Genomic DNA, 13093 nt, shown 5'->3' with positions numbered 1-13093 from the left:
AACCAGCTCTCTCTTGAGATATTTCCACCAGGAAATATTCTATAACTATTCTAAAACCTGACATATGTAACAGTTAAATAATAACTCCAGGTTTCAGGGAACTCTCAGCAAGTGCTCCTGTTGGACCCCCTCCAACATTGGTGGGCCCCTTGCCACTATCAACTGCAGTAGGTGTCTCTGAGACACCATTTAAAATTTCCCACAGTGCCCCTGAAGCAAGTGGTGCTCCAGAGCAGTCTTTTCCAACCTCATGCCTTCCAGGTGTTGTTGGACTACAACTCCCAACATTCATGGCCATTGAGCAGGGCGGCTAGGACTGATAAGAGCTGGAGTCCAGCAACACCTGGAGGGCACCAGGTTGGGAAAGGTTGCTCCAGGGCATTATGGGGAATTTAAAATGGTGGTTCATTGACCTAGCATTATGATCACAGGGGAGGAATTAACACTGGTGGATCCCTAGCAGTTATCTGAGGGAGGTGGGAGCTGAGGCGGCTAATTTTAATGATCAAGTCAAATGATCAAGCTGCAAACCATAGTTTTTGCACTCTCAGTCTTCAGTCCCATCCGATTAACTTCTGGTGATAATGTAAACTTTCTCAGTGTCTTATTTCTAGTTGACAGTTGGCTCCAGGGGACTTAGAAAGCATGCGTGTTGTATGTCTGGCTGTATCTCTCCCCCTCCCACTATGCCTTTCCTTTTGAGTGAATTATATTTTAAATTTCAAAAGGTAGCCCTGAGCTTTGGAGAGAAAGAGAGGAGGGGAGGGGGAGGAATCCAGTTTAGGCACCAAACACAGCTAATCCGATGAGGGGAGATGTCAGCTGCTCCATCAAATGGGCTTAATTGTTTAAAGAAGAATGAAAGGGGAAGAGAAAGGCACAGATCCCTGGGGCTGCTCTGCTGAGCCCCAGTGTTAGGCAGAGAGCAAAGAAGCCTCCGGCAAAGTTTATACACTCAAGGCTTCCTGTCTCCTTTGCCAATGTTTGAAGCAAACAGTGGAGCTCTCCAATCTGGCATCTGGTCAGGGCCTGTGAGAGCTGATGATGAGCATGTTAATGGTCTGGACCAATTGTGCAGCTGACAATGAGCTGAGATTGGAAGGATGTACTGCTTGGGCTTCAAAAGTGCTTGCCATGTTGCTGTGATGCAGAAGGCAAAGGGCATTTGCAGGGGACTGCCATTGGGTCCCACTAGCTAACTGCCCCTTGCAACCCTTGCTACCAGGTTCTTTTTCACCATCTCCCACCACAAGCTTATTCTCCGAAGGAAAAACACAGAGAGAGCTATGAAGGCAAGCTACAGTGAAAGACTCGGCAAGCAAGGAGAGGGTTAACTCGGCTTGTGATCAGTGCTTGTGCTGACTGCCCAGAGGTCACATTTCAGAGATGGTTGCCATCTTGCATGTGGCACCAAGGGCAGTTGAGTATCCTATCTGGAAGGAGGAGCTTGCTCCACAGATGCACCAGTGTCCTGTGCTGGAGCAATCTCATGCACCCTCTGGGGATCAGAGGGAGAGAAAGAAGGCCTTGATCTGGGTCTGCACAATGCCTGGGGCCTTTTCCAGTGAAATGGTCTGCGCACGGGGTGCGACAAAATCTTAGAGCAGTAAAATCTTAGATACCAGTAGTATATGTGAAAAGGATCTAGGGGTCTTGGTGGACCACAAGCTTAACATGAGTCAGCAGTGTGATGCAGCAGCAAAAAAAGAGCTAACACTATTCTAGGCTGCATCAACAGAAGTCTAGTGTCCAGATCAAAGGAGGTCATAGCCCCACTCTCTTCTGCCATCTGCCATGGTCAGACCACACTTGGAATACTGTGTCCAATTCTGGGCACCACAATTTAAGAGGAATGTTGACAAGCTGGAAGGTGTGCAGAGGAGAGCAAAGAAAATGATTAAGGCTTATGAGGAACAGTTGAGGGAGCTGGATATGTTTAGCCTGGATAAGAGGAGACTGAGAGGAGATATGAGAGCCATCTTCCAATATCTCAAGGGCTGTTACATGGAGCAAGCTTGTTTGCTCCTGCTCTGGAAGGTAGGACTTGAACCAATGGCTTCAAGTTACAAAAAAGTAGATTCCAACAAAACTTCAGGAAGAACTTTTTGACACTAAGAACTGCTCAAGGTACCCCTGTGGAAGCAGTGCAGAGAAAGATACAACCAGAGGGTGGAGTGTGAAGAAGGAACCAGGGGAATGACTGCAGATACTAGAAGTGTGCAACAACCACAGGATTGCAAAGCATTGAGCAGCAATGCTCTGCCTTCCAGGCTTCTAACTAATTTGGTTCCCCAAGGGGTGGAACTGAAGTTTTAACTGTTTGTGTGCTGTCTGCAGCTTTGCTTCCCATTTGCTATTGTTGCAGAGCACTTCTGATCCTTCAACTGGCCCAAGTGTGGCAGTTCTAGAAGTTTTTCTCAACCTTGCGTGAAAAGCTGCATGAATCGAAATTCTTTTTTCTACACAGCTGCTGTACAGAAGTGCAATGAAGGGTTTCCTCCTTTGTGCCTGCGGGCACCTTCCCCATGCAAAGGCCATGCTCCCAGCCTCTTCCCTCACCTGCTGCATTCAGGGAATACATTGCTTTAGGAACAGGCACCTCTGGCCATTTGGGTCTCTCAACTACTGCGTTCTTCAGTTATGTTCTCCACATTTAAAAAGTACTCATGAAAATTCATGAGCCTTTTAGTGCTTTTAGAGCCTTTTCTAATATACACATTTTAGCATGCAACTTTTGTGTAATAAACAGTACCCATCTTTGCTAGCAGTCTAATGCATTTGATGTATTCTTTTTGCTAATCCATAAGCCACATCATGTGATCGATTATGCAGGGTGAGGCTTACCTGCCCCCCCCCCCAATATTTTATTCACTTTCTTCCTCTTCTCTAAGATGATAATACTAACAATAATACTAGAAAATGATGGGTGCTGCTGCCAGTGGCCATACCAGAAAAATGAGGGGCTCAGAAGGGCAAATTTTATTTACAGGTAGACAAATTGTGGTGCTGTGGTTTAAACCACAGAGCCTAGGACTTGCCAATCAGAAGGTCGGCGGTTCAAATCCCTACGACAGGGTGAGCTCCTATTACTCGGTCCCAGCTCCTGCCAACCTAGCAGTTCGAAAGCACGTCAAAGTGCAAGTAGATAAATAGGTACCGCTCTGGTGGGAAGGTAAACAGCGTTTCTGTGCGCTGCTCTGGTTCACCAAAAACGGCTTAGTCATGCTGGCCACATGACCCGGAAGCTGTACACCGGCTCCTTCGGCCAGTAATGCGAGATGAGCGCCACAACCCCAGAGTCGGTCACGACTGGACCTAATGGTCAGGGGTCCCTTTACATTTACCTTTAAGTTGTGTCCCGAATGTTATGAAAAAATAATAGTATGCATTAAGGACAGGAGTCTAGCAATTGAGGAGGCAATTGGAGAAGGGCTGTATCCTTGGGGCTGGGGCAATTTCCTCCCTCTGGCACTGCCATGGCTCTTGCTGGTGTGCTTGAAGTGTGCCCTAAGTCTGGCTCTCAAAACACCCACCAGCTGAAGAAAAGTGGACTATATCGAGGTAGGCAGTCACCAATGACCACATAAGCACAGCCACATGTTGTTATGTGAAATGTGACTTTTTGGATGACATGGTGTTTACAAGTGTTTCTGATGAAACCAATTAATAAAGAGCTTTTCAAGAGCATATTAACACTTAGAACCCTGGAAGGAGATCAACACCTTCCTTCAAGTCTTTTAACAGCGGCATGGATGGCATTTTCACCTGCCTCTTTAGGTGGCTTTCGCTTTCGAACCTTAGCTTCTAATCGCCAGTTGATTACTTAATTGTGGACGGCATGTGAAAAGTGCCCATTTTTTATGTAACCACCACTGCAAGGTGGGGAGACTTGTCCTTGCCCCCACCCTTACCTGCGCCTCCAACCACCCCAGTCCCACGAACAGCTGGAATAAGGAGACTTTGTTATCTTTCTGCCTGAAAGGCCAACCCAGAAAGGGTGTTGATGGGGCAAAATCCTGATTTCAGAAATGCAACTCCTCCTAAATTCTACCTGCTCTGCTTTTGGTTCAGAACATCCAAACGAGCCTGCTCGGGAGGGCGCAAGACATCTTCTGCACCCCATCTTTGATGCTGAAGTGGGCAGAGCAGGGCGCCTCTTGCGAGCCGCCCCTTTGGAGTCTGAGGAATTAGGGAAGGGGAGGCAGAAGCCCTTGCAGGACGCCCTTCCTCTGACTCCCCCACCCCACCCCACCTAATGAGCCGCTGAAAGGGAGAAGGTTCCAGTGCACGGGGCTAGCGGGACTCTCCAATTGGCCAGCTGCACCTCAAGACCCCCATTCATTAATAAATTAGGAGTCAAATTAAATAGAGAGATTACAGTGCCCTCTGGTCATTTAAAGCAACACATGCATTAACTAGAAGCTTAAGAAAAGGAAATGTGCCTGCTTTCTTCCAACAAGGGCCACCACTAGAAAGGCCTCTTCTTGCGCATCTCCCTTGGGTGGGACACACAGAGAAGGGCTTCTGATGAAGACCTTAGGGTCTGGGCTGGAAATTTAAGTGGGGTAGATGATGCTCTCTTTTTTCCATTTAGATTTTCAGCTTTGGACCTCAAAATACCTGTTCTTCCTATATAGCTACACTGAAGTGATCTGGTACAGAGTAATCTCAGCAGGGCCCATTCTAATGCCCCTTGTGCTCTTCCTTAGGTCTGGTACATGGATGGCTACTACAAAGGCCGTCGTGTCCTGGAATACCGTACACTCAATGACTTCATCACAGGCCAAAACTTTGTCCAGCACCTGCTGCCTCATCCCTGGGCTGGCACCGGCCACGTGGTCTTCAATGGGTCCCTCTACTACAACAAGTACCAGAGCAACATAGTGGTGAAGTACCATTTCCGTTCACGGAGTGTGGTCGTGCAGCGCAGCCTCAACACCGCTGGCTACAACAACACCTTCCCCTACTCCTGGGGTGGCTTCTCAGACATCGACTTCATGGTGGATGAGAATGGGCTCTGGGCAGTCTACACCACCAACCAGAATGCTGGCAACATTGTAGTAAGCAGGATGGACCCTGTCACGCTGGAGATTCTCCGTAGCTGGGACACTGGCTACCCCAAGCGGAGTGCAGGTGAATCCTTCATCATCTGCGGGACCCTCTATGTGACCAATTCACACCTGGCTGGGGCTAAGATCTATTTTGCCTACTACACAAACACTTCTAGCTATGAGTACACGGATATTCCCTTCCACAATCAGTATTCCCACATATCCATGTTGGACTACAACCCCCGGGAGAGGGTCCTCTATACCTGGAACAATGGCCACCAGGTCATCTACAACGTGACTCTTTTCCATGTCATCAAGACTTCAGGAGAGTTATAATCCCATAAGCAAAGAGGCCTCAACTCTCTCTCAGTTGTCATTTTTGTTCATTTTCTCTCTTATCCTTGTGGGTTTGGGAGGTGGGGGAGCACTGCGGCCTGCAAACTCAGTGGCCTGGGAAAACACTCCGTGATGCCATTATTTCTACATAATAAAGCAAACAGATTTCTTCTTTCTCTTTCTCTCTCTTTCTCTCTTTTCTCTCTTTCCTGTGGTTGATGACGCATGGATCTGGTTTGGGGCTTCTTTGGGGGGTGGCGGCTATTTTTTATTTTTTTATTGATTTTATTTTATTTATTTACCGGTGGCAAATAAAGACAATCTCGTTGAGGTTAGATGGAGTTTGGGCCCTTCTTGGTTCAATGAATGACTTGGATGCTGGGAGATATTCAGGGTTCCAACTGGGGATATGGGCATTGGCTTTGAAAACAAAGATCCAGCCTTTCCCTTTGAAAGCTCCAAGGAAACGCAAGAGGAAAATCATCCTTGGGAGGCTGTGAGCTCCAGTTCTGCGCCTCCCAACCCTCTCTAAAGCTATGATTTGGACTACAGCTCCCATCAGCCCCAACCAGCATGTGCTAACTAGGGATGATAGTTATTGTAGTCCAAAACCTCTGGATGTCTTCAGGTTGGCAAAGGCTGCGCTAAGGGCTTCTTCTGTGGGAGTTTGCCTCCCATCAGCTAGGCTGGCTCCATCTCCCTAGGGAAGACTGCTTGGTTCACTTTTAATGGGAACCAATGTAATTCAAATTCCCTGAACCAATACACAACCCGAAATGCAGGTATCTCTCAGGTCCTCCTTGCAGGCTTCCCACAGCCATCTGGCTGGCCACTGTGAGAACAGGATGCTGGACTTGGATGGGCACTGGCCTCATCCAGCAAGGCTCTTCTTAGGTTTTTAAGTTGACACTTATCTGAATTTTGCACTGCAGTTCTTCAAGCAAAAAACATGCACACACACAGCTTCTATTGGGAAATAACATACAACAATTTATTCTGTTAGGGGAACAACTTACAAAAATGTGTTTGTTAGTCAAAATCCCATGCAAAAATGAACATATTAGGAAAGATGTGTATGAAACCACGCAGACTAATGTGTGGTCTAGAACTTAGGTCTCTACTGCCTTGCATACCAAAATACATTTTTTAAAAAAATATGTATTTTTTGACAGAAAGAAATTTAAAAATTGAAAATGCTTTTAAAAATGGGTCCTTAAATGTGAATGTCCATGCAAGTAGTTGATTTTTTAACAGGCAAATTAATGCAGAAATGGGACAGAACGGACTTGCGTCTAAACAGATTCAAAAGTTGGATGGATCTGGAAAAGTCTGACCGGCCCAGCCCTACATCCACCCGTAAAACTCCCAGTTTGCAGCCTGGAGAGTTGTTTTGCTGCTCTTAAGCTGAAAATACAGTGGGAGATGTCATTGCCAGTGGTAGCTCTGCAGTCTACCATTCATAGACAGGGAAGGAAAGAACAGGAAAAAATGACATGTGATTAACAACATTGTCTCCTGTGTAATGGGAGGGACAGTAGCTTAGTGGTAGTGCACAGGCAAGGCTTGAGTGCTGCAGAGGAAGAAACAACAAGTAGGGCAGGAACTGGTCAGAAAAGCCATGGAGAAGCCCTCTGGATTGGTAAAATGATCTGCTGTGGAAGAATCATCCCTCCTGAATTTCTGCATGAATCACTATCTCCTGACTGGGTCATTTAGCAGGTGATGGGAAATACCTCTTTTTGTCTGAGAGTGTGGAGAGGCACTGTGGAAGAATCAACAGGATTGGGCAAGATGGACAGAGAGTCTGATCTGGTGTAAGGCAACTACCTACACTTCCCATGAAGGAGGCAGGCTCAGAGGCAGAGACACAACAAGCACCTTCCTCTGAGGAGAGGTCATTCTCCTCAATCTTAATGTTAGGAGCAATCAAGTAATCCAAATCAATGCAAATATGGGCAGAATATGTTCTTCTTGGCAGATGCTGCTTGCATGAAGGGACAGCCAGAGAAACAACAGGCAGAGACACAACACGATAGATACCGTGGGTTCCCAGGAGATTTGATTGTGCCAATCATACTCCCCATTCTCCCACTCTACCCTAGCAGTGCCCTTGCACATAATTTGTGCAAGGAAATAGCTGCTGTAGCCCAGCAGGATGGAGCATCAGCCAATGGTTTCTGGCCCTTCCCGACAAGTTGCCCAACAAAGCACCTAGCAAATTGCTATTCAGAGTGAATCATGTTGTGAACTTCCCTTGAAACTGAAAAGAATATTTTAGCTGCAAGAACAGTCCTATTATGCCCTGGGCAAAACAGCTGTCTCCCTTCCTGGCAGAATTTTACAGGTTGAAGAAACGTGAGTTTAAAGATTTTGTTTTAAATATCTTGGGGGTTTTGGAAAACACACAAGATCATTCAGGAGGAAGGCAGGTCCACACCACCCCCAATCAAAAAGGCAGAACCATGTCACCTCCCAGGATACTTTCAGGCCTCCCACAAGCCAGCTTTAAGAATCCCTCCATAGCTATTATGCTTGCAGCTCTGAACAGCGCTGAATTAGCCAGGTGACAATGTTTGGTATAGTGCAATGTCCAAGGTCGACTGGAGTCCTTCCAGTTGTGAAGTGAGCTGAAAAGGTGCCCATGTGAGGTACGTAAAATTAGAAGTTAAGCGAGGCTACTGTTGCAGGAGGCTGTGATCACTGTGGCCTGTTAATGCTGACGGAAAAGAAAACTGAGTTCACAAATCACAAGAGGCGTGAGAACCTCTTGCTTCTAGAATCCTGTTTGCTGATCTTGGAATGTAGGTCTCGGTTCCACAGTATCAGTCCTGCTGCTTATCGAGTCCATTCACCTGACTCCAAGCACACATCAAGACACCCCTTCCCTGTTCCCCTAATTCCTCCTTGTCCCCTCAGTCAAAAGACTTCAGAAGGTGCCAAACATTCAATAGGGAGGAGCCTTCTCTGATCTCAACCGGAAGAGAGCTCCTTAAAATTGGGACTTGGGAGCCAATTGTGGCTTTTGAGGCCTCTCAATCTGGGTCTGGGGATTTCCCCAAAGCCACACTCCTCATCAGCTCTATGCTTCACTCGCCCTTTTTGGGTGCTTTCACTAGTCTGGAATTTGTCCTTGAATGACTCTTGTTTGCCTGCATGGAGAATCGAGAGATGGGGTGGAAGAGGTGCAAGTGCTGGTTTTTACATTTCTGCAATGCATTCTGCTGCTAAAGTAAGAGTCACATCCATTGCTCTTCCCTATTTTTTCTTCTGGTCCCACCCACTTTTGGCTCCACCTCTTCCCATCAGTGGCATGCAGTCCCTGGAGGGCTGCCCAGGCAGGAATGTGGCCCTCAGATTGGAAAACTTTCCTTGCCTCAATCTGAATTTCAAGGTGTGGCCAGGGCCAGCCCACTCATGAGGTAAGGTTATGCAACTGCCTTGTGCAGCAGGATACACAGAGGCAGCAGATTTGGCCTCCAAGGAATCCATTGCCCATTGCTGCTGCCATGATAGCAGTGATGGCTGCAGCGCACCCTCTTCATCAGCCCACCCCACCCCACAATGCTGCTGCTACAGTGGCCTCTTGGCAAATAGGAAGCACTGCTGGTCTCTTCACCCCCCTCCCCCCGCCCAGGACGAAATGGCAGGAGCTGCCCTTTGAGGTCTCCTGGGCTCTACACCAGCTCAGCATGATTCAGAGCAGGGAGCCCTAGATGGCCTTTAATTCCCACTTCAGTCATCGAGTAAGGTTGTTTTGCTATCCCCTGCCTGATTCCTGATGTAGATCTTCACTCACCCCTTCTTACCTGGTTGGGAGGGTGCCATTTTGTAGTTTGCCTCAGGTGCCAAAATGTCTTGGGGTGCATGGGTGTAGCCAAGGGGGGCAGCTGCCGCCCGTAAACCAAGTAAATCAATAACAATATTTAACTAACTGAGGTTCTCCCCCCCCCAACATAAAGCCAGCTCCCCTAACATAAATCGTGGCTACCCCAGGGTGGGGTGCTAGGCAGAATGGCCTCAACTGTTGAGTTTTGTGAACAAAATTCAGATCAGTGTTACAGACATCAACAAAATGCAAGCACAGAAGGTGGGCCATTTGGAGTGGCTTTTTCTCTTTGAAATGCAGGGAGGAATGCCAACTGTAGGGGGGAGCATGAGAGAGCACTTACTTTGCAGGGTGAATATCTTGTGCTTTGTCGGCTAGTGATAATTCTTTGAGATCTACAGCAGGACTCACCTAGGCGCTTGCTATCCGCCTTCGTGTGTCTCAGATAAGGCTCTTGGCATAGACAAGTGGACATTTGTTTAAGCAGCGGAGATCCTATCGCTCGTCTCAGTGGCTGACACCAAATTGACTCAAAGAAGTGATCAAAGGCAGGCACCGTCCATCTTGCAATGTAGCTTAGGGCTGAGATATTCTCTGCCTGGGAGGATACAACAAACTCATTTACTCTATACTGTGCAAGGATTCATGTGCCTTCACATCTCCCAGGGGTTATGAGAGATAATAGGTTTTACTCTAGCAGCACCATGTGGTCCAGTGTTTCTCAAAATTGGGTCCCCAGCTGCTGTTGGACTACAACTTCCATCATCCCTGTTCTACTAGCTAAGGAAGATGGAAGTTATAGTCAAGCAGCAGGGAGGCTGTTTCAGGGCAGGAGACTGGATTGAAACCACTGTGCTGTTTGACACATTTCAATATCACTATTTCAGACCTATTTTAAGGACGTAGCAGACTTTTATAGCAGGCATTTTCAGGGCATCTTTGATTACAGTTACAACTGAATTGATCCCACAGCATAATGTGGAGATTCCTCCTTGGACAAAACATCCCAGGAAAGGAATGGGGGAGAAGTGTTAGTTAGCTTGTCATAAACCCCAGTTTTCTAATTTTTAAATGCAAAAAGCATTCCAACCATTTAATTTGAGGGAAATGCCATAGCTCTGTGGTAGAGCATCTTTTATGCATACCAAAGGTCTGAGGTTTGATCCCCAGCATCTCCAGGTAAGGTTCTCTGAAATCCTGGAGATCTGCCAGCAGACAGTGTAGTCAATACTGAACTACATGGACCAATGATCTGGCTCAAACTGGAACATGTCCAGAGGAGGGCAACCAAAATGGTCAAAGGCCTGGAAACGATGCCTTATGAGGAACGGCTAAGGGAGCTGGGCATGTTTAGCCTGGAGAAGAGGAGGTTAAGGGGTGATATGATAGCCGTGTTCAAATATATAAAAGGATGTCACATAGAGGAGGGAGAAAGGTTGTTTTCTGCTGCTCCAGAGAAGCGGACACGGAGCAATGGATCCAAACTACAAGAAAGAAGATTCCACCTAAACATTAGGAAGAACTTCCTGACAGTAAGAGCTGTTCGACAGTGGAATTTGCTGCCAAGGAGTGTGGTGGAGTCTCCTTCTTTGGAGGTCTTTAAGCAGAGGCTTGACAACCATATGTCAGGAGTGCTCTGATGGTGTTTCCTCCTTGGCAGGGGGATGGACTCGATGGCCCTTGTGGTCTCTTCCAACTCTATGATTCTATGATTCTATGATTCTAAGATGCTTCCTATGTTCCAAGTTCTGGCAACAGTTTCTCAGCGTGGGTCATCCACTCACTCCTGCTGTTGTGTCACACCACACCTGCTGGTGGTATATCAGTCCACAATTCCATAACATTACAGGCAATGCAGTGTAAAAGCACCAACTAAGAAAAGTACACAATAAGACCCATGTCCCAACACACCCCAAGGTTGCGATCTTAACCTCATTTACCTGGGAGTAAGCTCTCTTTAATTCAGTGGGACACATTTTTGCATAGGCATGTTTAGGATTGTGCTGGAAATTACTTTCTAGTGAATGGTGTTTTATAAGTAAACAGCAGGTATGTGGGGCGGGGGTGGGGGCAATATGGCTCATGACCCTAGCCTACATTGACCCTATTAACACAGTTTAGGAAAACAAACGTTATAAACTGCAACAGTACACCAGTGATGCATCCTAATGCAGACCCTTCAAGTGTCTCTATTTACAGGGACATCCCTGATTTAGATAAGCCATCCCAGTTTTTGATTTGATCCCGAAAAGTCCCACTTTTCCTTAGGATATCCCTATTTTCATTGGATAAATGTTGGAGGGTATGGAGTTATCCAACCACTGAGCCATCTGAAGGCAATCCTGTATAGCAAAGGTTTTTTTTAATGTTTTGTTATGTTTTTATATATGTTGGAAGCTGCCCAGAGTGGCTGGGGCAACCCAGTAAGATGTGTGGGGTATAAATAGTAAAATTGTTGTGCTGGAAAGGGACATCCCTATTTTCATTGGAGAAATGTTGGAGGCTATGCTAATGTGCACTTTTCCAATCCCCATTTATAGCAATTCTCCTTCTGCAATCCTAGGCACTTAAAAAGTATTTAAATTTGGATCAATTCTGCCCATAGAAATTAATTTACCCCACATCTGCTTAAGAAGGAAACGGATAAATAAGCTGCTTCAAGTGAGTGCAAGCAAGGAAACCATCTAATGTTTTGCAGTGTTGGGGGTGTTGGCATCAAAAGTGTTGACATCAAAAGAAGGAACAAAACCTCTTCCACTCTCTAAATAATCATTTCTTAAATAATTGAGACCATGGGCCACCAACATGTTGCTCACAAGGGCCAGCAAGCACACCAGGACCTTCTATGATGCTTGTGAAAGGTCTCTGGAAATATCAACATGTATGTTTGCTCTCCCTGCGCCATTCCTGTTTGCACTGGCTCAGCCTCTCCTAACACTGAACACCCTGAAACATGCCCACATTTCATGAGATGCCAGGTCTAAATGCTCATCCTCCAATCAGTCAGCTCATTTATCCACAGCAGTGACCAGAGGAGGAATGACTGCTGGGAGGATCACAGAAAACAGAAATGCCATGATACACCCCAACCTGTGACAAAACATGTCTCTCCCGTATCAGTCTCTACAGCCACAGCAAGTGTTGTAACTCTCCAACAGTTTGATTTTACGGTGTCTCCTGAGACAGATGGATACCAACCAACCATGTAAGTTTCAGCTGAGGGGAAGCCTGACCTGCCTTGAGACCATGCAAGCTGGACTGGGGGAGCTTAACCCTTTCTCTTCTTGACACAGTCATGAGAAAAACTCTTCTCTGAAGGTGCTCTTTGCATTTCAAGGGACTCTCACCCTCTCCCATCATGTCTAACATGGCCATTAGTCTCTGTCCCCTCAAACTGCGCCTTTTGTCCCTATGCACACAGGCACACAAACACACACCCTTACATCTGAGATCAACCCCTTTCCCATAGCAGGAGACTTAGGACATTTCATTTTTTCAGTGTTCTAACCCTCCTGCGCTCTTCCTATAGGTCAAAGGGAGACAGCAGGCAGCAATTGCAGGAGAGCCAGGAGGGCCTCTTGCAGGGGCCTCTTGCTGAGGCGTGGACCTCAGCGGGTGTCTGACACTGCCGACCCCCAGATATTGTCCCAGATTGTTTTTAACATCAGGATCAGCTCTGGATTGTGCCAAGTTTATAACAAAGATTGAAGTGCCTCTGAGCATGCTGAGGGACCTCCTCAGCACAAGCACAGCTACTTTGTAGCACATATAAAACTGAGACGAGATCAGGGTTTTCAGGTCAGGATAATTTCTCTCTCTTCCCCCCTCCTGCCCACCCAGGACTCCCTCTCTCTCTCAAATGGTTCACAGCTGGAGACTC

At 46.8% G+C, this 13093-nt stretch overlaps 1 protein-coding gene across 3 annotated transcripts in view; it reads left to right on the top strand.

Moving 5' to 3' along the window:
* Nucleotides 1-5563, top strand: part of OLFM2 (olfactomedin 2) — a 192151-nt gene extending 186588 nt beyond the window's left edge. For all 3 annotated transcript variants that reach the window (XM_080990134.1, XM_080990132.1, XM_080990133.1), the window contains exon 6: nt 4710-5563. In XM_080990134.1, the coding sequence (XP_080846260.1) occupies nt 4710-5387 (678 nt within the window). In that variant the 3' untranslated portion in view covers nt 5388-5563. The remainder of the gene's footprint in view (nt 1-4709) is intronic.
* Nucleotides 5564-13093: the final 7530 nt, after the last annotated feature.

This window comes from Podarcis pityusensis (genome assembly GCF_964106645.2).
Source record: "Podarcis pityusensis genome assembly, chromosome: 2".
NCBI classification, from domain to species: domain Eukaryota; kingdom Metazoa; phylum Chordata; class Lepidosauria; order Squamata; family Lacertidae; genus Podarcis; species Podarcis pityusensis.
This window is presented reverse-complemented; position numbering and strand designations above follow the sequence as displayed.